Below are 26,398 nucleotides of genomic sequence, written 5' to 3'. Positions count from 1 at the left end.
TTATCTAATCAACCAATCACATGGCAGTTGCTTCAATGCATTTAGGGGTGTGGTCCTGGTCAAGACAATCTCCTGAACTCCAAACTGAATGTCAGAATGGGAAAGAAAGGTGATTTAAGCAGTTTTGAGCGTGGCATGGTTGTTTGTGCCAGACGGGCCGGTCTGAGTATTTCGCAATCTGCTCAGTTACTGGGATTTTCACGCACAACCATTTCTAGGATTTACAAAGAATGGTGTGAAAAGGGAAAAACATCCAGTATGCGGCAGTCCTGTGGGCGAAAATGCCTTGTTGATGCTAGAGGTCAGAGGAGAATGGGCCGACTGATTCAAGCTGGTAGAAGAGCAACTTTGACTGAAATAACCACTCGTTACAACCGAGGTATGCACCCCCACCGGGTACCACTCATTTCCACTACAAATAGGAAAAAGAGGCTACAATTTGCAAGAGCTCACCAAAATTGGACAGTTGAAGACTGGAAAAATGTTGCCTGGTCTGATGAGTCTCGATTTCTGTTGAGACATTCAGATGGTAGAGTCAGAATTTGGCGTAAACAGAATGAGAACATGGATCCATCATGCCTTGTTACCACTGTGCAGGCTGGTGGTGGCGGTGTAATGGTGTGGGGGATGTTTTCTTGGCACACTTTAGGCCCCTTAGTGCCAATTGGGCATCGTTTAAATGCCACGGCCTACCTGAGCATTGTTTCTGACCATGTCCATCCCTTTATGGCCACCATGTACCCATCCTCTGATGGCTACTTCCAGCAGGATAATGCATCATGTCACAAAGCTCGAATCATTTCAAATTGGTTTCTTTAACATGACAATGAGTTCACTGTACTAAAATGGCCCCCACAGTCACCAGATCTCAACCCAATAGAGCATCTTTGGGATGTGGTGGAACGGGAGCTTCGTGCCCTGGATGTGCATCCCACAAATCTCCATCAACTGCAAGATGCTATCCTATCAATATGGGCCAACATTTCTAAAGAATGCTTTCAGCACCTCGTTGAATCAATGCCACGTAGAATTAAGGCAGTTCTGAAGGCGAAAGGGGGTCAAACACAGTATTAGTATGGTGTTCCTAATAATCCTTTAGGTGAGTGTATGTAACTATAGAAATGCAAAAACCAGGCTATGTAGCTTATTTTTCAAGTAATTTCTCTCAATCACCATATCACAATACATTTGTCAGTAAGTAAGGAAAACAAAATCTTATGAAACATATGATACATGATGTCTGAAGAGAAAAGTCACATGTTCCTTACATGAAAAGGAATAGATTTTTTTACAAAGATAACAGAATGACATGACAGAAAAAAAGTAGTCTAACATTAATTTTATGTAGCCTCAGAAAATATTCTATTTTTAAAAACGAATAATTTTCAACATCCAACTCAAAAAAAATTAAGTACCGTATTAGTTTGACATTTTGAGAAATGTCAAACTAATGTGTTAGTTGGTTTCCTGCTGAGAGTTAGATGAGGAGATTGATGCCACTCTCATGTCTGTACAGTAAATATATATAGGAAATATGGTTGGTTGTAGGCCGCCAAGTTTAAAAGTGAAAACTTCAAATGAGACAAATTCATCACAGCGTACTTGATGACATTTAAAGTTTTTCCTGTGCACACTCACTAGGCCACCACCACAATCACTGACCCTGAGCTGAAACAATTATACTGAGGAGGACACAGTTCAGCTAGCTGGCTATGGTCATTAGTTTGCAACCAGGTTTCATTAAAAAACAAACTAGATTTACAGACAAAATAAAATCATTTAAAATAAAAGTCTTACTTGAATGTGATTTCACATTGAGGAGAGCCATTTTAAGTGTATTTGTACTGGGTGCTGGAGGTGCATTTGTCTTAGTCCTTAGTATTAGGATTTCTGTGTGGAATGTGCACGTTTTGGATCACAGGTCTATGCGTGATGATTACAGGAATAGAAGTCTTTGGAACTGCACTGGTAGGAGACGGCTTTTCATGCCAGCATGGAGGCAGTTATCAGTGGCAGTGAGTTTTGTTCATTGACCGGTGGTGTATCAAGGTGTGCTGCATGAATGATTAGTCATTCGCATAAGTCATGTGGGGAGGACCACACCGCATACTGTATGTAAGCAGCTAACATTTCTGACAAGTCCATCACTCTTAAAAAGAGACACTCTTTGCCAGAAAATATTAAAATTCTCAATGAAACACACACCGTGAGCCCTGCAGGTGGACTGGAGCCAGTCGTGGAGACCAAGGAGTCAGCCAGCACCGCGACCAACTGTGGGAATGGGACCAAAGATAAAAATGGACTTCCCACTCTGCTTTAAAATGTTAAAATCGGTTAAAATCGGATAAAATCTGATTTTGTCAGTTCAGACTGTTGTCAGAGCTGTGTCATTTGTTCCCGCGTGGACTATCACTCTTGTGATGGAGGACGGAAGCGATGGCATTAAGTCCTGGAGTTCTTTTAAAATGTCCTCCACTGGCTGCAGGAGATGCAGCAGTGTCGGCAGGCACTGTCCGAAGAGTCAGAGAGTATATCTGCTGGGTGGAGCGGAGTGTCAGACAAGGCTGCATAGCGGTTGTAGAGATCCATGTGCGGAGGGGAGGCAGCCCCGTCCGAGCCTCTCTTGCAACAACTTGACTGGTGCTTCGGTGTTGAGCAAGAGGAAAGCCGTGGAAGGGTAGAGGGGTCCCACAGCACTGTGTCCTGGATGTTAGCGGCAGCACTAAGAGAGGCAATCTGTTTCGGCTTGTACTGAAGCCACATCCATAAAGCCGGTCAGGAGGGAGTCTTTCCTTTTAGTCCCAAATCTATACAGAACTAACTTACTATTAGATAATCACCTTTATAAATATAATAGAATTGTTTGTGTTTCATTTTGTATATTAATATAACATGCATGACTGCGCTGCAGGTCAGCGACACCGGACCTTATGTTGTTCAAGTGGACTGCTCGCCAAAAAGCTAAAGGAAGAATGGAGAACGAGGGAGAGAGGTGCTGTTTCCACAGCTGTAAGTATTGCCTTTAAGCCTAGCTGTGTCACACTCAGAGATGCAAAGAACATTGTCTTCCATTGTCATTGTCTTGCGTAAACTTTGTGCGACCAGTAAAAAGCTTTCAACCGTGAACAATTTTGTATTAAAGCATCTACTAAAGCAACGTGAAACTGTAGAAAGAAACTCTGGCAGCTACTGCCAGTGAAGCATCACTCGGCAGGAGAGAGTGGCGTTAAGCTACATTTTGGGTTTTGTAAAATGCATGTGCAAAACAGTAATGTTACTTCTGAAGTCGAGACACTTGCACTTGTTATATGCTTCGGAAAAATCTTACTCATTGATGATGTTATGGATACATATTGAGCTAAAATGTCAGGAGGGACCTGCTTTGTTTTTTATTACTTTTAAATAGCTGTAGCCTATATGATACAGCATCATCTGGTCTGAGAGGATGCAGTGTTTTCAGTTCGGCTGGTTGTTGACTCCTCAGCTTAAATATTGTTCCAGTAGGGTGGATTAATTTCAAAAATGCGCTGAACAGGTTTCCCGTCACTTTTAAGGATGGGGTGCGGTGGTTGAAAGTAATTGTAACATAACGAGTAACGTGACTATTTACTTTAAATACCCAGTAATAAGTAAAGTAATATTATTACTTTTTAAATGAGTAATAAGTAAAAAGTAACTCATTACTATTTATTTATATGAGTAATTTGCCCAACACAGAGTGCTGCTTTTTGTTTATTTCACTAATTAATGAATAGTGATTAAGAGCTTATCCCTCCATAAGAGACAGCAGGTGTTCAAGAACGGTGGTATTCATGTGCTATTTCTTTGTGTTTATTTCAGAAACTGCTGTCAGCAGCCCTGTGATGGCCAATATTACCCAGCTATTTATATGGGGTTAAAACCCAACATGGTCATTCCTGTCAAAAACCATATAATCTGCATTTTCAGACTTGTGTTGATGACTAATATTTCATCCAAACCTTGTGATGGATGTCACCACATGCAGTATAATAGAGTTATTCCCATAAAGGCATATTTGCTCTTTCAAGCTTTGTTTTATTTTAAAACAATCACCAGGAGCAGTCAGAGCTGTTGTTTCCTGACAACTCCATCTCCTCCCGATAACAGTTTGAAAGTAAAATCAATATGCCTTTATCTTTCTGGGAGTAACTCTCATCTCTTCAAAATACCAGGTGGATCTACTACTTTCATAGTAAATGCACACATTAAATGACATATCATTATCAGACTGCACAACATGCATGCAGCCATCACATGCAGTGGTTTCAAAATAATCCGCTACACCAACCTCCTTGTTCACCTAGAGACCTTGCCTCTGTTTAGGTCCTAGCCTACATGTCCAGTCCAGTCACTGCTGAGGACAGTTATCAGTGTGATGAGTCCACAGGCTCGGTGATATAAATAGACAGACCTCGTGGACTTCACAGAGGGAAACACTTGCCAGGTAAATATAATCCACTCTGTGCCTCGGCCCATTGAAGTCTCTAGCATCATCATCATAACTGCCTTTGTTCTTCAATCAGCCTTTAAAGATGGCTCACACTGTGTTTACACTATGATGCTCGCTGAGTGTGTGTTTCTGTGATCATGCCAGTGCAAAAGTGTGTTTATATTTGTATTTATGGCGCTGTTTTGGCTCTAGGCAACATCGAGGCTATTAAAATGCTATACTGTTGTAATGTATAGCACAAAGCAATAATGCGTGATTGCTGTCTTTGAACCTTCTAGGTCATACATGCACTTATCATTTATGGTAAGGAGACTATAGGGACATAAAGCTGAACTGACATATAGGTTCTCTCTGTCTCACATATACAATGACCTCACCACCGCGTGCGTGCGTGTGTGTTTTTCCCATCAAAAGGAGATATAGAATAGCTAAAATGTGTGTGATTTGGTTAAAGAGATAGTTTTGGGGAATTTTACAGTTTTTACCACTTCCTCAGAGACTAATAGATGACTTAGGACAGACCTTTATTACATATTTGGTGTAGCCTACAGTTATAACAAACAGCAATATTGGGCTATCTTGGCTCAATTTTTTTCATATGTCATTATGAACCCTTAGGCATCCAGGACTTAAGCAAAACTAACCAAGTAAACTAAGGGCCTTTCTCCAAGCTTTGTCTGAGGGGAGCCCCACAGTATCAGACCTGACGAAGAGTATCTGTATAATAATTCATTTCAAAATATCATCAATAAAAATCTACATTTGCAGTTGTCAAATTCAATATATGGGCAGTAAATGAGCAACACAGCATGGATATTTAAATCACTGTACAGTCAGAACATTAAAAAGGATAAGTTGCTATTCTATTTTTTTGTTTTGTTAAGATGCCACGAAAAAGGCCAACACCAAAAATGTATCTTTAAATGAACCTCCGTATCTTCTTCTTACATTGGTTCCAACTGAAATCTTAAAACAGGTCACAAATATTTACTTTCATCTTTAAAAAAAGTAAAATAACTTTCTAAATCAGCTCAGGACTGGATTTTTGCTAATGTTTGCTTATTAGTTGGATCAATTCAGTGTTGTTTTTGGTGTTATCATGGGATTTGCTGACAATAAGAAAAAAGCAAGTAAGAAAGTGAGCTTTATTCTTTAATCTATCGTTTTAATGTTTGTATTTTCACTGTTGGTCCATCACTTACCTGTAAACCAGTTTGAACTGCACAAACCTGTATGAAGGGAGCTTGTTAGTGAGATTCACAGTTTGTTTTGTCTTTTTAAATTCAGTTTAATGTGCTGATGGAGGTTATAAAATTACATTTTCTGAACTCTGTTGCCACTATGACATTGCCGCTGCAGCATGAGACAGTGACATTTTTTGCAAGAGTAATGGTATGCAAATTTTGCAAGGTGGTACAGTACCTCTTGCTGTTTGAAGAAAAAAAAAACCTTTTTAAAATTTACATGATAACTTGCTGAACTGTTCTGCAAATTGCATAAAACAGTCCCAGCAGCGCACACAAGGACACAGTAACAATCATGCACGTGATGCGCATACAGGAGTATGTGACAATCACACACTGAAGAATGAGTCTACTCATGCACAACTCCTGCACTTTGACCTTGAGTCATACCTGACTAAGTTAAATGAAGTCTAGAGTACACAGACCACAGGCAGAGGAAATCACAGCAGAATTTCAATGGCAGAGAGCTGCGAGCAGAAATCTTAATCCCTGAAAGTCAACCATGCATACACAAACTACATGGCCGAGTGCCTAACAAGCAAGAGGCCTTGAGAACTGGCAGGGCTGGTGTGTGTCCAGATGCTGAAGGTGGAGCTGAGGGGTGACCACGACCCCCACTCACCTACCTCCACTCCCCTGCAGATGCACTGTAGATCAAAAGCACTGGAAACCATGTTAACCCCACTTGATTGAAAGCGGTGGGTCTGGAGGGTTCGTGTGATAAACTTTCATTGACTGGAATCGGTTAGATTCATCATTTCTTATCATGACTGTGTGCAGACAACGTTAACCCATATCTGAGTCAGGTTTACGGTTTACCTTGATCAGCAGGCGGATTGTTCCTGAGGTCTTGTGGGAAATGTAGTAGAAGAAGGAGAGCTTGCAGATGGCACTCGACTCTTTCCAAACAGAGCTCCTGATATGAGCTTTATCACCTTTGAGTCCCACTGGTGTAGTTTCCAGATAGACAAAATGACCTAAAGAGAGTAAAAAGAAGAGAAGTGATGGAGGAGAACGGCAGCGACGAGGGAGGCGAGGCAAAGAGGAATTGATAACCATCTCTGTATGGGCACCTCTTGCAGCCAGTGACAAATTACAACAAGGTGACGAACAGTCCGGTCACCAAGGGAGGGCTAGGGGTCAAAGAGCAATCTGACACATCTCCTAATCCATCTCTCTCCCTTTTTACACCCAGGGACCACTTTGAAAATTTCTTATTAGAATCAAGCTCATAAAGAAAGGAGAAAACCTGGGAAGATGGCTGAATACAAAACCACAGGGAGTACATCTGTGCTGGCACTGCAAATATTTTCTACATTACCAATAATAAACATTTAGATATCATTATAACCTCTACTGAACATTATAAACCAAACAAGCTTACATTTTAAAGTTGTAATCCTGCGAATCGTCATGAAATCTATTTTTTTACATTATATTAGGGGCTGCGTTTTTCAGCACTAGCCAGGCAATGTCTTTACATTCAGCAATTATGTCTGTATATAGTAGTTTTCATTGTTAGTGGTGGAGTCCGTCATTCCCATGCTGGATTTAGATTGTCTTTACATGAAAGAATGGTTAACAGGAAAGAAGGAGTTGTTTCTGTTTTTAATTACATCTCATTGATATCAACCACACTGTTTAATGTTCACTTTCTCACAGCTGTATCAGATCTGTATTTTCAGTTACTGCTAATGCAAACATTTCCTTTTATTGTTATCAAAAATGTGTCTACAAAATAAGACAATGGTAAAATTCTGTGTTTTTTAGTCCGCGGATAGTTTCATTTTTGAGTAATGGGTAATGGAACATGAACGAGCAGCCAGAGTGAGCTTTGTGTTGCTGCACTATAAACCAACACATCAGTTGCTCTTCTGTTGTATTTCTGACAAAGTAGCTGCTCAACAAGTCTTTGCTTTAGTATTAAACCACACTTCCTGTTACCACCGAGAACCATACATGTCACTGAATACAGCTTGCGCTGGAGAAGCACCTCCATAATAGCTCTTTGTGTGCATGTGTGTTTATTTATTCATGTGTATCCCTTTCTACCACATTGTATAATGGAATCACAGCCCTAAAAGCCCTGCATCGATCACCTGAAGGCTCACCTGCTGTACATTCACACAGCGGGATGTAGCTCATTGATTTTGTCATTGAAGTTGCTTAAGCATGAATTAAACATTGTGGAGAGCTACCACAGCATTTCGGGTTTAACAGGTGGAAATCTTAATGTCAGCTCAGTTTCATTCTCTGATTATACAAAACCAGCCAGAAGTGAAGGTGCACTTGTTAAATTATACATTTGTAATTCAAAAGAGGGAGCTAGAACAGTAAGGAACTTTTAATAAGAAATGAGAGTTAATTGTACAACTTTTAAATTACTTTATGGTTGAAGTGTGTGTGAACTGCTCACAAAACATATGAAGGACTATTTTAAACACATACCATTTCCATCCATCAAGGTGTGATCATATGGAGGCCGTAGGCTTTTGACAGATCCAGTCCCTAGCGTCCAATCAAAATTATCGGCCAGAGAGCTCTTCCAGCCACAGCGACCGTTCTCAAAGGAGCAGGAAGTCCCACAATCCTTTTCATCTGTGCCATCGCCACAGTCGTCTGTGAAGTCACAGCTCTGCTCTGGAGTGAAACACCAGCCATTTTCACAAGGCAGCAAGCCCGAAGGACAGGAGCCTGGAAATCAGACACTCACATAAAATTTCATTTAGACTCCTCCTGTCAGTCAGTAGTTGTGTGTGATCTTATATGTAAAGAGAAGGATTCCCAAAGACAAGGTAGGTTGACATTGTGTCTGTGTTTGGTGGCAAGTATCCTGACACATTTTAACATGTTTTTAACATGTTTTTATACAGAGATACAAGATTGTGAAGCGGGAAATACACTTAATTATTTTCTTGCTTAGAATTAGATGAGAAAATTGATACCACTCTCATGTCTGCACGGTAAATGTACAGCTGTAAAGCTAAAACAGCATAGCTTAGCATAAAGACTTAAAACAGGGCAAAAAGGTTAGCCTGGCTCTGTCCAAAGGTAACAAAATCCACCTACCAACACCCCAAAGAGCTCACTACATAACATCTTGTTTGTTTAATCTGTACAAAAACCAAAGTATAACAGCAAGATTTTCCAAGATAATGAGTAATGCTTGCAAGCACTGTGTTACCTGTTGACAGAGCCAAACAAGCTGCTTCCCCGTTTCCAGTCTAGACCATTATACAAGTGCTGCACACACTTTTTCCAGTAAAGCATCTATTGTGTGCTTCACCAGATATAACAGCACCACACGACTCAGTATAAACTTCAGAGCAGATGAAATCAACTCAAGAGCTAGGAGACAGCAATTCTTTAAGTCTTAAGGTCTCTTTAAGAAGCTTAAGAAGACAAAAGCCCAAAAACTGTATCATAGGGTGTGACTGCGGGGGCTGGGGGCACCAGGCATTCCAGCGTGGGTCGATGCTTGGCTTTGGGGAGTGTTAGAGAGGGAGATGAGGCGTGATGAAGAGGTGTGGTCCCCATAAGTAAGGGAGAGAAAAGGGATACAAGTCTCTCCTAATCCTTTGTTCGTCTTCAGATGCACAGGACCAGAAGCAATGTGCCCCAACAAAGGCACATAGGAAGCCAGGAAGCCAAGGCTCCCGACTGTGAAGCCAGGCTGCCTCACCGCCTCATGGGGGGCATACTGAAGCTGGAGGTAGATACATTTGAAAGAAAAGTTCCCGTTTGAAGTTAATAATACACCACTTGTCCCAGAACAGTCTCTTTTTACACATGCAGTTCTTCACCTGTTACTCTGTAAATGTAGACCCATTAAATTGTATTAATTAATTCTAGTACTTAGGCCTCTGCATTGCTGTGTAACCTTCATACCCACTGTCCTCATACACAGTATGTCAGTCACCCTAGTGCCCTCTGGTGCAAGGACGTTGCTCTAGAGCAATATTTGAAAAAGTTCCCACTGGAACTGGACATCTGACAGATAAAGTGAAGAAAGTTATCCAATCATGCCAATTAAAGGTGTCATGTGATCTGTTGTATCGCTGTCTTTCTTCTGACATGTTATATTTCCATATCATTTACAGTTTATTTTTTTTATCTGGCATACTCTTGTTTTCTTTTTAATAATTTATAAATTTAACTGAAGCTTCATTGCTTCCTGCGCTGCTCTCCGCTCGCTCTCTTTCTCTGACAGTGATAGCATCAAAACCAAATTGCTCTTTCAGCATGTTGGAAAAGTCAACCTCACACAATGTTTTTGCCTTTGAACAGATGCTGTCAAATTCATGGCTGTCAAAATAAAGATTCAGTTTAACAGGAGAACAAAGTATTGCCAGCTTTATCTAATTGTTAAATTAATGGCCTTGTGTTATCAGACATACACTCAGTGACCACTTTATTAGGTACACTTTACAACTGTTCTGCCAAGTACTATAATATTTTGTAATAATAATGTCAGTATTTTACACTCATAGGTGTTAATTCATTTTATGTTTAAGTGCTGATTATACTGGACTACATTATATTGGGGTTCTTAATATTCTGCCAGTCCTCATTTATGTAAATTAAAAGGACAAAAACACCTCTAAAATGTAGTAAAATGTAGTCCAATACAACACCACCTTTAACTATGAGCTCAGTAATTAACCTATAATTGGATTTACACATTTCCAATAATGTAGCTTTGAAAAGACTGAGGTTAAAGTAGGGCTGTTGTATTGGATTGCATCTGGTTGTACGAGTGTAGTTAATATACTGAGTGCAGGTGACAAGTAAATGTTCCTTACAGCTTTCTCTTTAGACATGACATTCACAGAAAGACCCTCGTCCAAAATTATATGAAGGAACACAATGCACAAGCTGCATCGCTTAAACTTATTTTTCCGTTAAAGCCTTCATTAATATGATCATGAGTGTGAGGGAATTCTCTTCTAGTGAATGTAATACAATTTCTCATCCCTTTCATTATTTATTAGGTTTCTGCTACCCATTTTATGAAGTCTGACAGTGCTCAAGCAGGGACTCATGGTTTTTATTTACAATATTTGCAGGATATTCTCTTATAGTCCCATGCAGTTCCATACATGGTAGTCTTGGTAGATTAAAATTTCAGCCGTGTTTGCCTCACAGCTCCATCATATAATGTGATATTATGTTATAGAATGAAGCAGTGGAGGAAGATTTCCCTGAGGGGCTTCAATATATAATTACAGTTCCTGCTGTCTTTGGTCTCATCAGTATTACTGTACATCCTCTGTAGCCTGCAGCAGCCAAGTCTCTTCCCTCCTGGCTCTCTTAATAGCACAATGAACTTCACTTCACTATCAGGGCAGCGGTGTTCCTCCCAGTCTTAAACTTCAAGAAATACTACCTGTCCCTCTATTCTCCAGACCCACATCCATTTCTATCCCACTTTTTTGCCCTGTATTTGCTTGTTCTGAAAATGATCGTGTCATATTTTTAAAAAAGAAAAAAAAAGACTTCTCTGCCCTTTCTCCCTTGCAATATTTATTCTTCCTGGAATTTCTCAACCTAGTCGTTCTATATACTGGAGTCCTTATGACAGATGCAAGGGTATGTTTGTAGCTAAGGTGTAGCTAAATTCATAACATAATTTGCATGAAAAATAAGTACATGCACATATTCAGTCAATCACAGGACTACATTTAAAATAAAGACTTACTTCACCCAAATAATAAAAGCTATATTTTCTCACATTTTGAGATATGTATCCTTGAGATGTCTGACAGCGCTATAGAGGTAAATCAAATTTACTACTCACAGTGGCCTATTGAAAAGTAATGTTAAAAATTTAATAGCAACATCTCTTTCCAAAGACCAAAGTCCCTGTTACTCCAGATAATCCACAGAACACACTGTCAGCTGTTTTCACAGAGACTATTTCTTCAGCAGAATGTAGTTCCAATAAAAACTGATCACAGTAATGTCTGTGGATTATACAGAGTAAACAAGTCTTTAATTCTGTAAAGACACATTGCTGCTCATTTTTTAAATAAGCAGAAATAAATTATATATGTATGAGACAAGAGTTCAGAATTTCAGCTTTTATTTCCTGGTATTCACATCTAGGTGTGTTGAATAACTTAGGACATATCACCGTTTGTATTAGACCACAACATTCTTAGGTGAGCAAAAGTAACGGAACAAATAATCTTAGAGTAAATAACATGTAATATTTGGTGGCATAACCCTTGCTTGCAATAACTGCCTCAAGCCTGCGACCCATCGACCTCACCAAACTGTTGCATTCTTCATTTGTGATGCTATTCTAGGCTTTTACCGCAGCTTCTTTCAGTTCTCGTTTGTTTCGGGGTGTTTCTCCCTTCAGTCTCCTCTTAAGGAGGTGAAATGCATGCTCTATTGGGTTAAGGTCAGCTGATTGACTTGGCCAGTCTAAGACCTTCGACTTTTTGATGTCCTTTGTTTTGTTGGCAGTGTGCTTTGGGTCATTGTCCTGCTGCAGGATAAACTTCCTCCCGATTAGTTTCAATGCATTTCTCCGTGAATTGGCAGACAAAATGTTTCTGCTACCATCATCAGTTACATCATCAATAAATATTAATGAGCCTGTTCCAGAAGCAGCCGTGCTCGCCCAAGCCATGACATTACCTCCACCATGCTTCACAGATGAGCTTGTATGCTTCGGATCATTAGCAGTTCCTTTCTTTCTCCACACTTTGGCCTTTCCATCACTTTGGTAGAGATTAATCTTGGTCTCATCAGGCCATAAGATTGTGTTACTGAACTTTTGCGGCTCATCTCTGTACTTCTTTGCAAATTTCAATCTGGCTTTCTGATTCTTCCTGCTGATGAGTGGTTTTCATCTTGTGGTGTGGCCTCTATATTTCTGCTCTCTGAGTCTTCTTCCAACAGTGGATTGTGATACCTTCACCCCTGCACTGTGGAGGTCGTTGGTGATGTCACTTACTGATGTTTTGGGGGTTTTCTTCACAGCTCTCATGATATTTCTGTCATCAGCTACTGTTTCCTTGGCTGACCTGTTGGAGGTCTGTTGCTCAGTACGCCAGTAGTTTCTTTCTTTTTCAGGACATTCCAAATTGTTGTGCTTGTTATGCCCAATGTTTGTCCAATGGCTCTGGTCGATTTTCCTTCTTTTCTCAGCTTGGCTTGCTTTTCTCCCACAGACAACTCTCTGGTCTTCACGTTGGTTTATCCTCTTTAACAGGAAATGCATTCTTTACAGGTTTAAACCAAGGATGAAAACTTTGACTAGTCATGCAGAGCTATTTAATGTTTGGACAATCAACCTAAAAGGCAACACCTCTGCAACAAGAAACATCTGTCAGTCACATGTTCCAATAGTTTTGCTCACTTGCAAAATGGGTGGGTTCAAAGAAAGGGTGGTATGTCCTGAGATTCACATCTAAATGTGAATAAAAGGAAATTCTGATCTCTTCATACTTATCTTTTGATCTTAAACCCAAATGTCTTCAGTGAGCAACAAAAACATAAAGGAATTTGCCTTACTGTTCCAATACTTTAGGAGGGGACTGTATATAGTGCTATATACCGAGGAGCTACACCACACTTTGTAATCTCCAAACCTGGACAAATAAACTGACTAGATACCATTAAAATGCAAAAGATAGACAGCTTGTTTCAGCAGCCAACAATATCAGCATGCTGCTCAAGTGAGAAATGACATTTGAGCATCCTTTCCATACTCCAGAGATTTTCAAGGTACAAAACTCTCACGATAACGGTTTCACAATATCACAGTATTACACAGATATTGTTATTATCAGTTACAATGACCTTCAAAGGAAGAACAGTTTTATAATTACAAAATATGATGTCCTGACAAAACCAAAAACCTTTTTGGTGTATTTGTGTGTAAAAAGTTTCCTTTTGAAAATAAATAAAAAGATGCACACACAAGTGAGATTCTCTGGCCGTTTCGGTTTTTTTTACTAATACTGTAGATAAGCACATGGTATGATAACCGTCAATTTCCATACACTGGTATGCCGTGAAACTGTTGGTGAGAGCTAAACGTAACAGCACTAACATGGAAGCATTATTAGTGTGCAGACCTGCGTTACATCCCAGCGAGGCCGCACTACTTGAGAGCTCTTTAGTGACTGATTAATACCCTGACTCTGCAGGAATCTAACTATTCATTTTCAGAAACAAGTGAGAGAAAATCCCAAATCACACTACTGCTGTTTAAGACAAGCATCCTGGCCATCTCAAAAGGCCAAGGAGAAGCTTGCAGGGGCCACATAGTTATATCTCTGTCTGTCTGAGCACAGACAATCCACAAACTCTTCCTTCTCCCCGCCATCCACTTCGAGAGAAAGGCAATACATTTAATAGGGCAATTACAGCAGCAGTAACAACGGCAATAAATCTGCTCTTGTTATTTTCTCTCGCCTCTTAAACGGTTCTCTCATAAAGAATGCAAGGGATGCAGAGGTAGAGTTCAAGAGATCCCAAGTCTGAGCTACAGTCAGTGCTTAGATGGACAGAGACCAACACCGTGTCAGTATGTCAAGCAAATATTGCAGAGTTTTTCCCTCAGCAGCTAACAGAAAATATTCATAATTTTTTAAAATATTTTTTGCTACATGTCACAAGGAACGTGCATTTTTTGTGTCATTTTCTTCATATTTCAACAGTATTCTGGTTGAAACGGGGATTTAATGAGGAGCTGCTCAGATGTGACAAGCAGACTGTGATTCAAAATCTCAAGAATCTGCTCATTCTCCAGGAGATCTGGCACATGCTTTGGCCATGCCCGATAGACAACCTGAATTTAACTGTTTTCTTTATAAATACTGCATCAGTTTCTGAAACTGCTAATTTTCACCCTCTAAATGGAAACACAGTTCTAATATCCCAGCAGCCAATAGTTCTATGATTGCTTATATGCACACACTATTTCAGTGAAAGTCATCAAGACTGCAATTATCTACATTTTAGTAATGTGATCTCTTTCCTAAATCAGGAAACTAATTTGGCACTTGGGGCTCCACATTCACTCTTCTTACACTGTCAGTCATTTTTAAACATTTTGAAATCTTCTCATAAAGGAAACAGACCTAAATGGTATAGTTGTACAGTTTTTTCCTAAAAGCAAGAAAAAAAAGACTAAATAAAGAATAAAAATGTAGTATTATTAGCTGACTTGTTATTTTAGGAACATCAAACAAAACTAATATATTCCAGCTACACCCTGGACTTCATCTGTGCTCCAGTCCTTATGCTGGGTTTTGGCATGCTAACATTTGATGATTAACAGTATCGCTGAGGCTGATGGGATTGTCAATAGTTTTGCAAGTATTTGACCTGATGATGGCATCAGATTAAGTAAAGCAGTGGAATTATGGTGAAAATAAATGATTCTCCTTTGCTGGAGATCCCTTGGAACCCACTCAAGGATCCCTAGGTGTCCCCGGACCCCACTTTGAGAACCACTGAAGTAAAGAGATCTGTGAAGCTATTACAAATCAATATGAACGGCGGAACCAAATTTAATGGCAATCCATCAAAATGTTAACCTCAAGAGGAAAAGTCTTGGGGTCACCAAAAGGGGTTGGATTTATCCTCTGGGGACCATGACTGTCTCTACAACATTTCAAAGCAAACCATTAAATACCTTTTGAGATTTCAGTCCATACCAAATCAAAGTTGTGGGACGACCGACTGACAAAGTGACATTGTGTTCCCTTAGAATGGGAGAAACATTTTGAAAGGCAATTCAAAGAGAAAGTAGGATTATAGTAAATCAAATTTAGATAATGTGATGGATGTAGGTCAGGTAGGAGGTAGGATTCAGTGGGAGGGTGGGGAAATGCAGTTGGAGCAGAGGGAATAAAAAATGAAAAATACTAGCTTAGCATAAAACAAGGAAGACTAAGTAGAGTGTATACCTGCAGGAGGCGGAGGAGTGTTGTCCTCTACTTCAGCTGAGGAGACGAGTAGACACCCTGGAGAGAAAGTGATGTCATCCAGGCATATGTCACACTTTGGACTTCGGCCCACCTTGCCCTCAAACATGACCTGGAAGTCCCTGGTGGAGCTCAGCGGGATCTCCCTCATCTGCCAGTAGGTGCCCTGATCTCCCGTCAGGTTCAAAAGGAGATGAAGATGCCCTTCGCTCTTCCTGAACACGCTGAGGGTCCCGATGCCGTCTCCAGACATGTGAAAATAGAAACGCATCTGGACGAAAGGACGGAAAATGAAGGCATACATCAAAATAAGGCACTGACTTGCAGAGTCTGTAGATGTGAATGATACTCCCCACACTGTTTTACATAACTCATTTTGCTACATATTTTAAGGACAATGCAGTACACCAAACTAAAGTCTAACAGGCGTATTTTTATTGTTACTGACTACTACACAGGCATATTCATTATCCATTATGTTTTCCATTTTTTCTTTCTCCCAAAAAAACATTACTCCTCAGGGCAGAATATGGAAAGAATCCAAAAGTATGGGCACACAAAAGGAAATTACATTTTAATCTTGTCACTAGATCAATGCACTCTTTCCTTTTAGTCCTCGTCTTTATTAAAGCATAGAGAGAAACTGTGTCTCTCCGTCATACAGAGCTGAGGCAGTGATGTGTTTTATAGGGTTTGTCTCCAAATGGAGGAGTGTTCATGAGCTGCAGCAGCACAACTACACTCTCCATCTCAGGAGAGCTACTGCCCGTCCGCCCACCCACACTCCATACGGCCCTCCCTTTGGTTTAATTGGTACCTTTTTGCGGACTGCGTGATTGATTGACAGGTAAAGAGTGGGATAAGACAGACACGACGCACAGAGCGAACTGCACAGTCAATCAAGACACCGTTCCCGGTAGAGCATCAGGCTGACAGCTGGGAGGACACACACACACACAATTTCTAAGAGCTGGTTTAGTTACAACACATTTAAATTGTTAAAGTACAGAAATGACTGATTCAGAGATTGTCATATTTAATCTTTGACAAAAAAAACTGCTTAAGAAAACATTCATCTTTAGTGAAATGAACAGATAGTTAAAGCTGGTCAGTATTTACATTTTGTTATATTCTGAATTGCAGCTATTAGGTTATTAGGTAGTTGATCGTAACACTGTTTGTGCTGCCTCTTTAGTCATTACAGCACTGAATAATACTTTAAAGATGCCATACATAGACTAATGGAAATACAAATATACTTTGTTGTCCTTTTAAAGGGGTCATATTATGCTAATTTTCAGGTTCATAATTTTATTTAGGGGTTGTACCAGAATAGTTTACATGGTTTAATTTTATGAGTTTGTAACAAATTAGAAGTAAAGTTGCAACTGTGTCTCTACATCACAGTAAGAACTTCTGTCCACAGACTCCATAACATTCGGTGGGGAGGGTTGGGGTGAGGGGAGGCAGCAGGCGGACGTCTTGTCACTGTGTGTTGCAGCTCAGTGTGTTTCTCCACCAGTGTTATTGAGGGCGTGCCACACTAGCTACTAGGAGAGCATTATGACGCGTGTTACATAATGATGTAGATAGGTTACGGACGTAAAGCCTGGACTACAATCGAGGTCTTTTCAGGCAGTTAGGAGCAGTGTTTTCTGTGGGAGATGGTAACTGCCTTTGGGGTGGACTTCGGGCGTTTTCACTTTGCAAACCTATTTAAGATATGTAACACAATAAAGGAAATGGAAAAAGCCAAGAAGCAAAATATGACTTCCTTAAAATGCCACAAACTGCAGGAAGCATTTAAATTCACAGAACACATTTTAGCATTTATGTCAGCGAAGCTAGAGGAGTACCAATGTTTTATTACAGTTTTTAGTGCATCAAACTTATTTCATCTTTTCTAATAGTTTTTTCTAAGTAGTAATTTTGTTGTTTTTAAGACATATATTCTATGCAGAACCTGTAAAAGCAAGTTCTAAAGGTCCTCAATACAAAAATAAATTGTCCATATATTGTTATATCCTGTCTTAAATTTTAAATAATGGCATCATACTAACTTGTTTCCCAGTTTGACGAATAAAGTTAAAATAACCTTGCTACCTGACCCCTGCCTTCTGCACTTTGACCTCCACCTCACCTTGCACTGTGAGCTCCTGCGGCTCAGTAAGGGCCCTGATATGCGGGCAGTGTCTCCGACGGCCTGGGGGAAGGAGCTCTCCAGGTAGAGGTAGTGCCCTGAGGGGTCTCTGAGGGTGTGGTCACTTGATGGCCCGGTGCCGACTGTCGGAGTGCTGGCTGCTTTGATCAGCCAATCAAAGTCATCCTGTCTGCACTGACGCCAGGAACAGAGGTCAAACTCAAAACTGCAGCGCCCGCTAAAGCCCTCTGAAAGACAGCAATAAATTAAACAATCCATCCAGGCTATCCAGTTACCTGAAAATGAATCTTTGGGTGTCATTAGACATCAGAGGAGGACTAACTGCAGATGTAGGGGTCCTCGTCAGAGTTGTCCCCGCAGTGGCTGATGAAGTCACACAGGTTGTCCTGGGGTATGCAGTGGCCGTTAGCGCAGGCGTACTGCTCAGGTGTACACGGCTGGTCTGAAGGAAGAAGAGGGGAGCAGTGGAGGAAGCTGACATCGTCTATCACCACATCGCCCATGTAGCTGATCCCTCGCTTTGCCCTGAACACCACCTGACCAAGGACAACAGACCTAGGATCAACTCCTGTCTGTTGTGTAAACATAATCACAGTTTTGGACACCACGGTTGATGCTTAATATCAGAAAAGCACTGAAACAACAGAGCCAATCGCTGCTGTTCTAATGAATCTGCTTCTAGGGGCATTGAGTTGATGAAGAGCTCAGAGACAAGAGGAAAAGGGCACTTACACTTTGAAAAAGAGGCTCAAAGCTGCTCGGTGGGAAAAGGCCCTTCAGCTACTGATTGTACCATCAGCACAGTTTTGGTCTGACAAAGGTTAATGCTCATCAGTGAAAATGTGCAAAGGCCGTGATATTTGGTCCAAGAGATAGATAACTGCTCCTGTGCAATCAAGCCAACAGGGCTGACACAAGACCTCCGTGTGTGTGTGTGTGTGTGTGTGTGTGTGTGTGTGTGTGTGTGTGTGTGTGTGTGTGTGTGTGTGTGTGTGACCTAGAATAACCTCAGCAGGCCGACACCATGGAGGGATTGCAACTCTGATTACTGTCATACCCGAGTTACAACACGTATTAGACTCAATCAATTCATCATTGATCATTAAGTCTGGGTGTCTAGTTTAGCCTGCTGTAACTGAAATCAATTACCTTGACGTGCACGGTCTAAGAAGCTGTCCTTCACTTCAAACTGAATGTCAATCTGAATCACATATATTATTGTAAAAGTGATGATGACACCTGAATCATATCAAAAGGGATCTTCACTTTAAACTGTATGTTGGACAGGATTTCCCAAAATTTTAAAGAGTCTTACACACATCTGCTCAGTTTAAGAGTTAAGAAAAATAATAATTTTTGTGTTGTTCAAGCAGCATTTATTTCCTTCCATTTACAGGATGTTAATTCTTCTATAAAAGCAGCAGTTTGTTCCCTGATAATAAAGCAAGTCACAATCACAAAATGCTTTCTGCTACTTAAATGCATTATTAAATAAGTTTTTTAATTCAATATTTTTGTGCGTGTTATAATTGATTATAGAGATTTATTAGTAATGGAGCAAGCAGCTTATCAGAATGAGCTTTATTGCCAAGTAGTGTTTTACACATACGAGGAATTTGCTGTGGTGATAAGGTGTTACACGTAGACAAACATACAGTCAACATAAATAAATGTAGAAATATATAAATATGGAATGGAAGAACAACATTGCAGATATATACAAGTGCCCAATGGACACATACTAAGATACATGATTTGATTTAGGAGGTAGGATATGGACATTATACTTCCCCCAAATATTTGTGTCATTGTACAGCTTGTGTTGATGTCACTAAAAGCAAGAGCAACACATTATTGATTACAGCGAAATGTGATATGAACCATTTCATTGCACTGACTCTGGTTATGTAACACATTTGAAAGTATTTCTAAGAGACAAAATAATTTACAGACCTGGATGTTGTTTGATAACCCCAGAAACACTTCTCCCCGTCTCCATTTGTTGCCTTGGTTACCAGTCTGAGACCAAACCTCATGAGAGGCGTTTCCATACTTCAACAGCACCTGCAAATATTGTGAGTTTTCTGATGAGGCCCTTACATGGAGTATTATTCTCCCGCTTAGTGCAGAATGTTAACTCTCCTTACTTGCAGTGATCCAACTGTGAATCCGCTCATGTAGTACCAGAAGACCAGTGTGCACTGCGGCCCAGTAGAGGAGATGACGGGTGTCAGGAGGTCAGTGGTTTGACCATAGTTACCATTTGAACTGTCTGCAAACATATACCAACCCTCCTGACTGTCCCTATCAGAGAAAAGACAGAAAGTACAGATCATAATTATCCCCATCTTCTAAGTAAGCAGTGGATTTCAGCATCAACTGAGAGTTTGCATCATTATTGGGTCATTGTATTGACTTTCCTGTATATAAAAATGACCTAAACACTGCATGGAAAGCCTGTGGACACTGACTGCTTTGATAATTTTGTACTTTGATAACTGATGTATATTTTTGAAGTTAAGTTTTTTTCTGGAATGCACACTTATTTGTGAATTTTAAAGATCGCTTCCAGACACGTTTTAAGATGTATAAATGTGATGGACTGCACTCGCCTTGGGTTACTTCATAGTTTACATTTACAACCTCAATAGTTAAGTTAATCCTCGTTTAGTTTGTTGCCCTTATGCACATTACATTCACATTGCACATGAGCTAATACTAACCCTTTTTGCATTAAATGTCATACATCATACTATAGTTTATTTAGTATTGCTAGTACATTCATTTATATTTGTAGCAAGCACATTAGTTACCTTATGTACAGTTACATTTTAGTTTGTCTTTAGCTCAATTAGCCTTAATTAGCCCTTTTAGCCTATTTCTTGAGTTAATCCAAATTAAGTCAAACTCTTAAAATTACTGCTACTCCTTGTCCCTCATTCAAAAATCCAGAGTCTATGATAACGCTAACACTTATTTTTGATTGTTTGACACAAGATGTCTTACTTTACTGTAAAGTAAATTTTTGTACAAACGTGAGATTTAAGGTGAGCACAGAGAAACTTTCATCCTTCAGCAGGTGAATGTGAAAACAAACAACATCATTCTGCTCAAGAAGTGAAACACCCAAGTGAAGTACCAACAGTGAAAAATATTTGAGCAGAAGGATGACTTTAAAAACAACTTGGGTCTTAATTTTAGAGCTCTGACCACGTTTAGTTTAGGTTATGGCAACTACAGCTGTAACAGATTGTTGAATAATCAATTAGCCAATCAACTGATTATAAATCAGCAACAATTTTGTGAATTGATCATTCAATTAAATAGTTTTTCAAGCAAAAATGCCAAACGTTCTCTAGTTCCAGACTTACCATTGTGATGAAGACTTCGTTTTTTTTCTTCATCTTATGTGAAATACAAAATACAGACGCTTTGAAGAAGCCAGTTTGAGCTTTAAGAAATTGCCATTTTGAAAAATTGGTGTTTTTTCACTATTGTTTGACATTTTAGACCAATCAATCAAGACTTGGTTAAGAACAAAAATACTCAGTACAGTAGTTGTGATCATAATGACAACAGTTTACATATCATTATTGATATTTGTTCATCTCTGTTCTCAAGCTCATAAGCCAGCAAGCTATAAACTCAATCACAAAACTGTCCACAAACAACCGTAAGATGAGTAGTGCTATATAATGCCTTAACAGACCTCATCTGTATCTTCACACACTCCACATAGTGCCTTTATCTGCTCCAACCCTTTCTGCTTCACTAAATTCAAAAAAGGGTGCGGCTCCACTTGGGTTAAATAAGACAGCTTCCCCTCTCCATTTCACTCGTGCCTTATCGATTAAGAGACAGTCAAGGCTGCTGCAGGAGTGAGGATGGAAGGTTTTGGAGGAGACAGAGAGGTGATGAAAGAAGATTGTATCTGCAGTTCTGGCCAAGGGAAGAAATTACTGAAATGTAGTGGTCAAAGTGCACTGCCATTTTCTGTTCCCTCTGTTCACTCAATAAACCATAGATAAAGGACAATCCGGTCACCGTCAATCTGCTAGAGATGGGCTATACTTCCTCAACTCCGGGTACATTTTGTTCTCTAAATGTCTTTGCTTTTAGTGAAGTATTATGGATGTGTTAAAGACTAGTTCTTTAAGTCTTCTCAGTTCTTATGCAGCCATTCTACACTTGTGATACATTTAGGGACCGTAGGATAAATATATTTTGAGGTTATCCAACTTCAGTTTAGATATTGTTTTTGATTATTCTGCTCATTATTGTCTCGATTATTCATGTCTCTAAAATTTCAGAATGTCAATAAAAAAGGAAAAACAATGCCTAAGATGACACCTCCAAATGCCAAAGATATTGAATTTACTAGAATCAAATTCTCATAGTAATTAATGTAGTTGCAGATTCATTTGAGTCATTGATTAATTGACTTGTTTCCACTATAAAGATAATACAATAACATAAATTGTATTGCTGATACTCACAGGGTGTGGTCATTAATAGGACGGTGGTTCTGTTCTCCATCATGAATGCTCTCCCCCTGGTCAGGTGACCAGCGAAATGCATGGATTGGGACCAAAGAGGAGTCAACACTCTTCCAACCGCAAGTGTCACCGCCTTCAAAATCGCACAGTTCCTTTACTGCAGAAAGGAAAAGGTAAATAAGCAGAGAAGGGAGGGGCAGGAAATACAAGAAAACATGAGAAGTCAGAAGAAGCAAAAGACGATAAAAACAGCATTGTGAAATAATATTTAGTGAAATCATGGAAGCTTTCTATAGATATCCTGAGAAGAAAAGATACATGTTTTACCACAGTATAATTCATCTGAACCATCAGAACAATCCTCCCTGAAATCACACACTTTGCTGTTGACAACACACTCCCCATGTGCCCCACACACAAACTCTCCATCAGGGCAGCTGTGGGGCTGAACTGTGGGGGCTGGAGTTGTCACTGCAGGGGTAGTGGTATTCGGTGTGGGATCGAGCTCTCCTGGAACAAGGGAAGGTAGAACACACAAATCAGCATTGGAAATTGAAAATAAGGAATGTTGGAGATCATCAACATTTCCCCAAAAAGTTTATATTTTCTGTTATGGCATATTAATTTACCTTCATATGGCTCACAGTCCAGGAAGGAAAGGTCATCAATGGCAATGTCTCCATTAAAATCATCTCCAACTGTACCTTCAATCAAAATCTGACAAAAGAGAAAATTAATATAAACAAAATATCTATTCACATTTGGGATGCACCCGTTTATTTTCAGCTACTAGCGAACTAGATTCAAACAAGTGATTTACTGAAGAAGGTTGCACTAGTCTTAGTGTGGGATGTTTTTTTTTACATTAATGATATACAGAGAATAATGCTGATCATCACTGATGTATAAAAGAATCAAGTTTAGCCACCATATGAACTGTGTTAAGAGAAATACAAGCCGAAGCATGGGCATCACCTTCAACTTCTTTTATTTCACAACACAAACAAGCACATGTTCTGATCACAAGTCCATTGTTTAATGTTGCAATGAAGTTTTATTTTGTGGTCTGACACATTTACACAATACTAAATATAATCAAGTTTAAATCAACCAAGCCAGAGCTGCCAACTCTCACGCAATACCCAGCGCTACGCAGTAATCAGATTACTCTCTGGTTATCAAGTGTCAGGGTTTGTCAACTTGAGCAGGTTGGAGGACCCAAATGCAGGGCACAGAGCAGAGCAGGTACAGTTCAAGAAGGTATTTATTGGCGGCGAAACAAAAGGCGAGCACACTCACAACTGGAGTCCAAAGAAATCCAAATTAAACATTCCAAAAGAAACAGGTAATCCAACAGGTACAGATCCAAGACTGACAACACATGACAGAGCCATCAAAAGCTACAATGACCAGCCAAGGACTGAAAACACAAGCAAGCACATATACACACGGGGACTAACAGCAGGGTGGGAGCAACACAGGTGACCGGGATGAGGACTAACGAAGCAGAGAGACAGCAGGTGAAAACAGAGAGACAGGCATGCAGAGGGATAACTGAGGGAACAGACATAACACAGGTTACCGAACACTAAACACAGGCCATATCAAAATAAGATATAACAGATCAGAATAATAGACAGATCAAATCAGACAAATAAACTAAACCAACAGGGAAAACAGACTAAAGCTAGGATAAAACTGAACTCAGAGCAGACAAGGCCAAAATAATGCAAACACAGAACTAGGAGTAAATACAAAAACATTAACTAAGACACAGAACTAAGAACTAAGACATGGAACCAAAACACAGACTAAATAACAGATATCGAACTGACCAGTAAATAAACTCACAGCGAACTAAACTCAACAGAACAGAGGACAGGACTAAACTGCAAATACAAAACCAACCAAACAAGACCAAACGGGGTTCGCTCGATTCCTTTCACAGCGTCCGCCAGTGTCGCACCAGCTGGGTGGAGTGTAATCGCGGCGAGTCGATGCCATCAGTTATAGGCTACACTGCATGACAAAACTGATGTATGGCGTGAGGGAGTGTGAAAAGTGTCAATTGCGTCTCAGCGCATGAGAGTTGGCAGCTCTGATGACATCTTTCTGGAAATGTCAGATTACACAGATATGCAGGACAGATGCAGGAGTTTCTAATTAAATTAAAATTAATTAATTTATCCTTGAGGTGAAAAGGTGCCACATTTAAAGAGAAATGTCCCCAAACAAAGACACAAAGAGGGGGGAAGACTAAATCATGAAAGAAAAAGAAATACAGAATGCTTGAAAGCCATTCACCTACTGAATTATATTCTGGTATATTTTATATTTTAAATTGTCACCTGCTGCCTGAGTTTTGTGTTTCCATTGACATAGCCTGGATAAAAACATTTCCATCATAAATGGATGCAGAAAAATCGGGAATTGGTGCAGAAAATTTCACCTGAATGCAGGAAATTGATGTTTAATGCTAAAAATTTGCTGGGAGAGGACCACCAGACCCCTGTCTAAATAAGTGGCTCCTCCATTGCTAAAGGAAAACCTACACTCTTTCTTATTATGAATTAACCTATAATATTCCACTCACTATAGAATTAAAAGAAATACAATCTCTGGTTTTGACACATAGATTCTGGGGGGAAGACTCTCCAACACATGGTTTGGTCAACATTAAGGCTATCATGTCTGGAGGTTGGCAAGTATCTTGATCAAACTGATCTGACCGTGATTATTGACTTGGCTTTTCATCTACACATACATATGGCTGTCACATGCAGGATTAAAGAGTGATGACCCCAACCCCTGTGGTGGGATATGACACAGAAGGCCTAAAATGAACAGACCTCCAATACCGAATCTTACACCAAACTAAATTGAAAAGTTGGCAGTCCTGCTAAAGACCTTTTCTCAGGAGACGGGGTTAAATTAGTTTAATGATGATTTTTCTAACTTTTAGTGTCAAAGCCTCGATTTCTCCAAGTTTGGAGATATAATGAAGAGCTAATTTAGGCCCACGTTTCACAGCTTTAAACAACTTAAAATCACCAAAGATGACGATGCATTTGAGAGCGCAAAGAACTGAATGTCGGTCCAACGTGCCTGTTTCTATAGGAGGAGTTGTAGTGCAATAAGATCCATCGTCAATTACTTTTTTATTTTTCAACATAGCAATCTCAAACCACTGTCAATATAGATAGTGACTACTCTTCAACATTTCACACCTGTGAGTTTGTAAAAAAAAAAAGTGTAAGAATTTGTTAATTAATTAAGCACATTGTAAATGCTCTGTATTTGTATTGCGCCTTTCTAGTCTTTTAGACTACTCAAAGCGTTTTTACACTACATCTGCATTCATCATTCAGTGAGCCTAAGTGCTCAAACAAAAACTGAACGGCCGACCTTCCGATTAACAGGCAACCCACTCTACCTCCTGAGCCACAGCCGCCCCTCATTGCAAGGTGGACATTTCAATATATGAAAAAGCCCCTATAAAATCATTGAAAAGTACATATTTCAGGCAAAAGGTCACTGATAATGGTGTTAACTTCCCCAACTTGCCGCGTCAAATGGATGTACCATGAGTTTAGTCAATTGATTTATTTTACACTGCAGACATTTTGACTTGTTTTAGCAGGAATAGCAAGGTGTAACTGGGATATCCTTGTATCCCAGTAAGCCATGCCAGTTGGTATGCAGCCATAATTCATTAAAGTTACATGTGCGTAATTTTAAGGTAACTAAAAGCAACAATGTGCTGTTGCTTTTTCTTTCAAATACTGATTAAGTGTTTAAGTGAGTGTATTTTCTGGTTGCTTGCCAGTAAGCTTAGATACATACAATGGATTTTAAGTTTTGTCACAGCTTTCCAATGCAGAAAACCATTAGCTAAAAGATTATTGCTTCAGATAATTGGTGTCAGCAGCCACCATTTCTGTTGCCATTGTGTCACTGCCAAGGAGTGAAACATAATTTGGAAATACTGAACAAAGAGAGTCTGATACTAGCTTCAAATAAGGAAATTCAAACCTCAAAAAAGTGTTTTCTGCTGATAATGTTGTCCGTGTTTAGCAGAA

General features: G+C 39.7%; 1 protein-coding gene across 5 annotated transcripts in view; it reads right to left on the bottom strand.

The window, feature by feature from the left end:
* The window catches only part of malrd1 (MAM and LDL receptor class A domain containing 1), a 73,778-nt gene that overhangs the window by 36,099 nt on the left and 11,281 nt on the right, over positions 1-26,398 (bottom strand). For 4 of the 5 annotated variants that reach the window (XM_046042256.1, XM_046041809.1, XM_046043319.1 and 1 more), the window contains 10 exons: positions 22,949-23,036; positions 22,647-22,829; positions 22,320-22,476; positions 19,971-20,127; positions 19,777-19,887; positions 18,146-18,359; positions 17,803-18,050; positions 15,645-15,933; positions 8,164-8,409; positions 6,535-6,692 (listed from right to left, as the gene is read on the bottom strand). In XM_046042256.1, the coding sequence (XP_045898212.1) occupies positions 6,535-6,692; positions 8,164-8,409; positions 15,645-15,933; positions 17,803-18,050; positions 18,146-18,359; positions 19,777-19,887; positions 19,971-20,127; positions 22,320-22,476; positions 22,647-22,829; positions 22,949-23,036 (1,851 nt within the window). The remainder of the gene's footprint in view (positions 1-6,534; positions 6,693-8,163; positions 8,410-15,644; positions 15,934-17,802; positions 18,051-18,145; positions 18,360-19,776; positions 19,888-19,970; positions 20,128-22,319; positions 22,477-22,646; positions 22,830-22,948; positions 23,037-26,398) is intronic. The other variant, XM_046042782.1, reaches the window with a different exon arrangement.

The sequence above is a fragment of the Micropterus dolomieu genome, linkage group LG01 (genome assembly GCF_021292245.1).
Source record: "Micropterus dolomieu isolate WLL.071019.BEF.003 ecotype Adirondacks linkage group LG01, ASM2129224v1, whole genome shotgun sequence".
Classification (NCBI taxonomy): domain Eukaryota; kingdom Metazoa; phylum Chordata; class Actinopteri; order Centrarchiformes; family Centrarchidae; genus Micropterus; species Micropterus dolomieu.
Note: the sequence above shows the minus strand (reverse complement) of the source record. Positions and strands in the feature narration are given on the sequence as shown.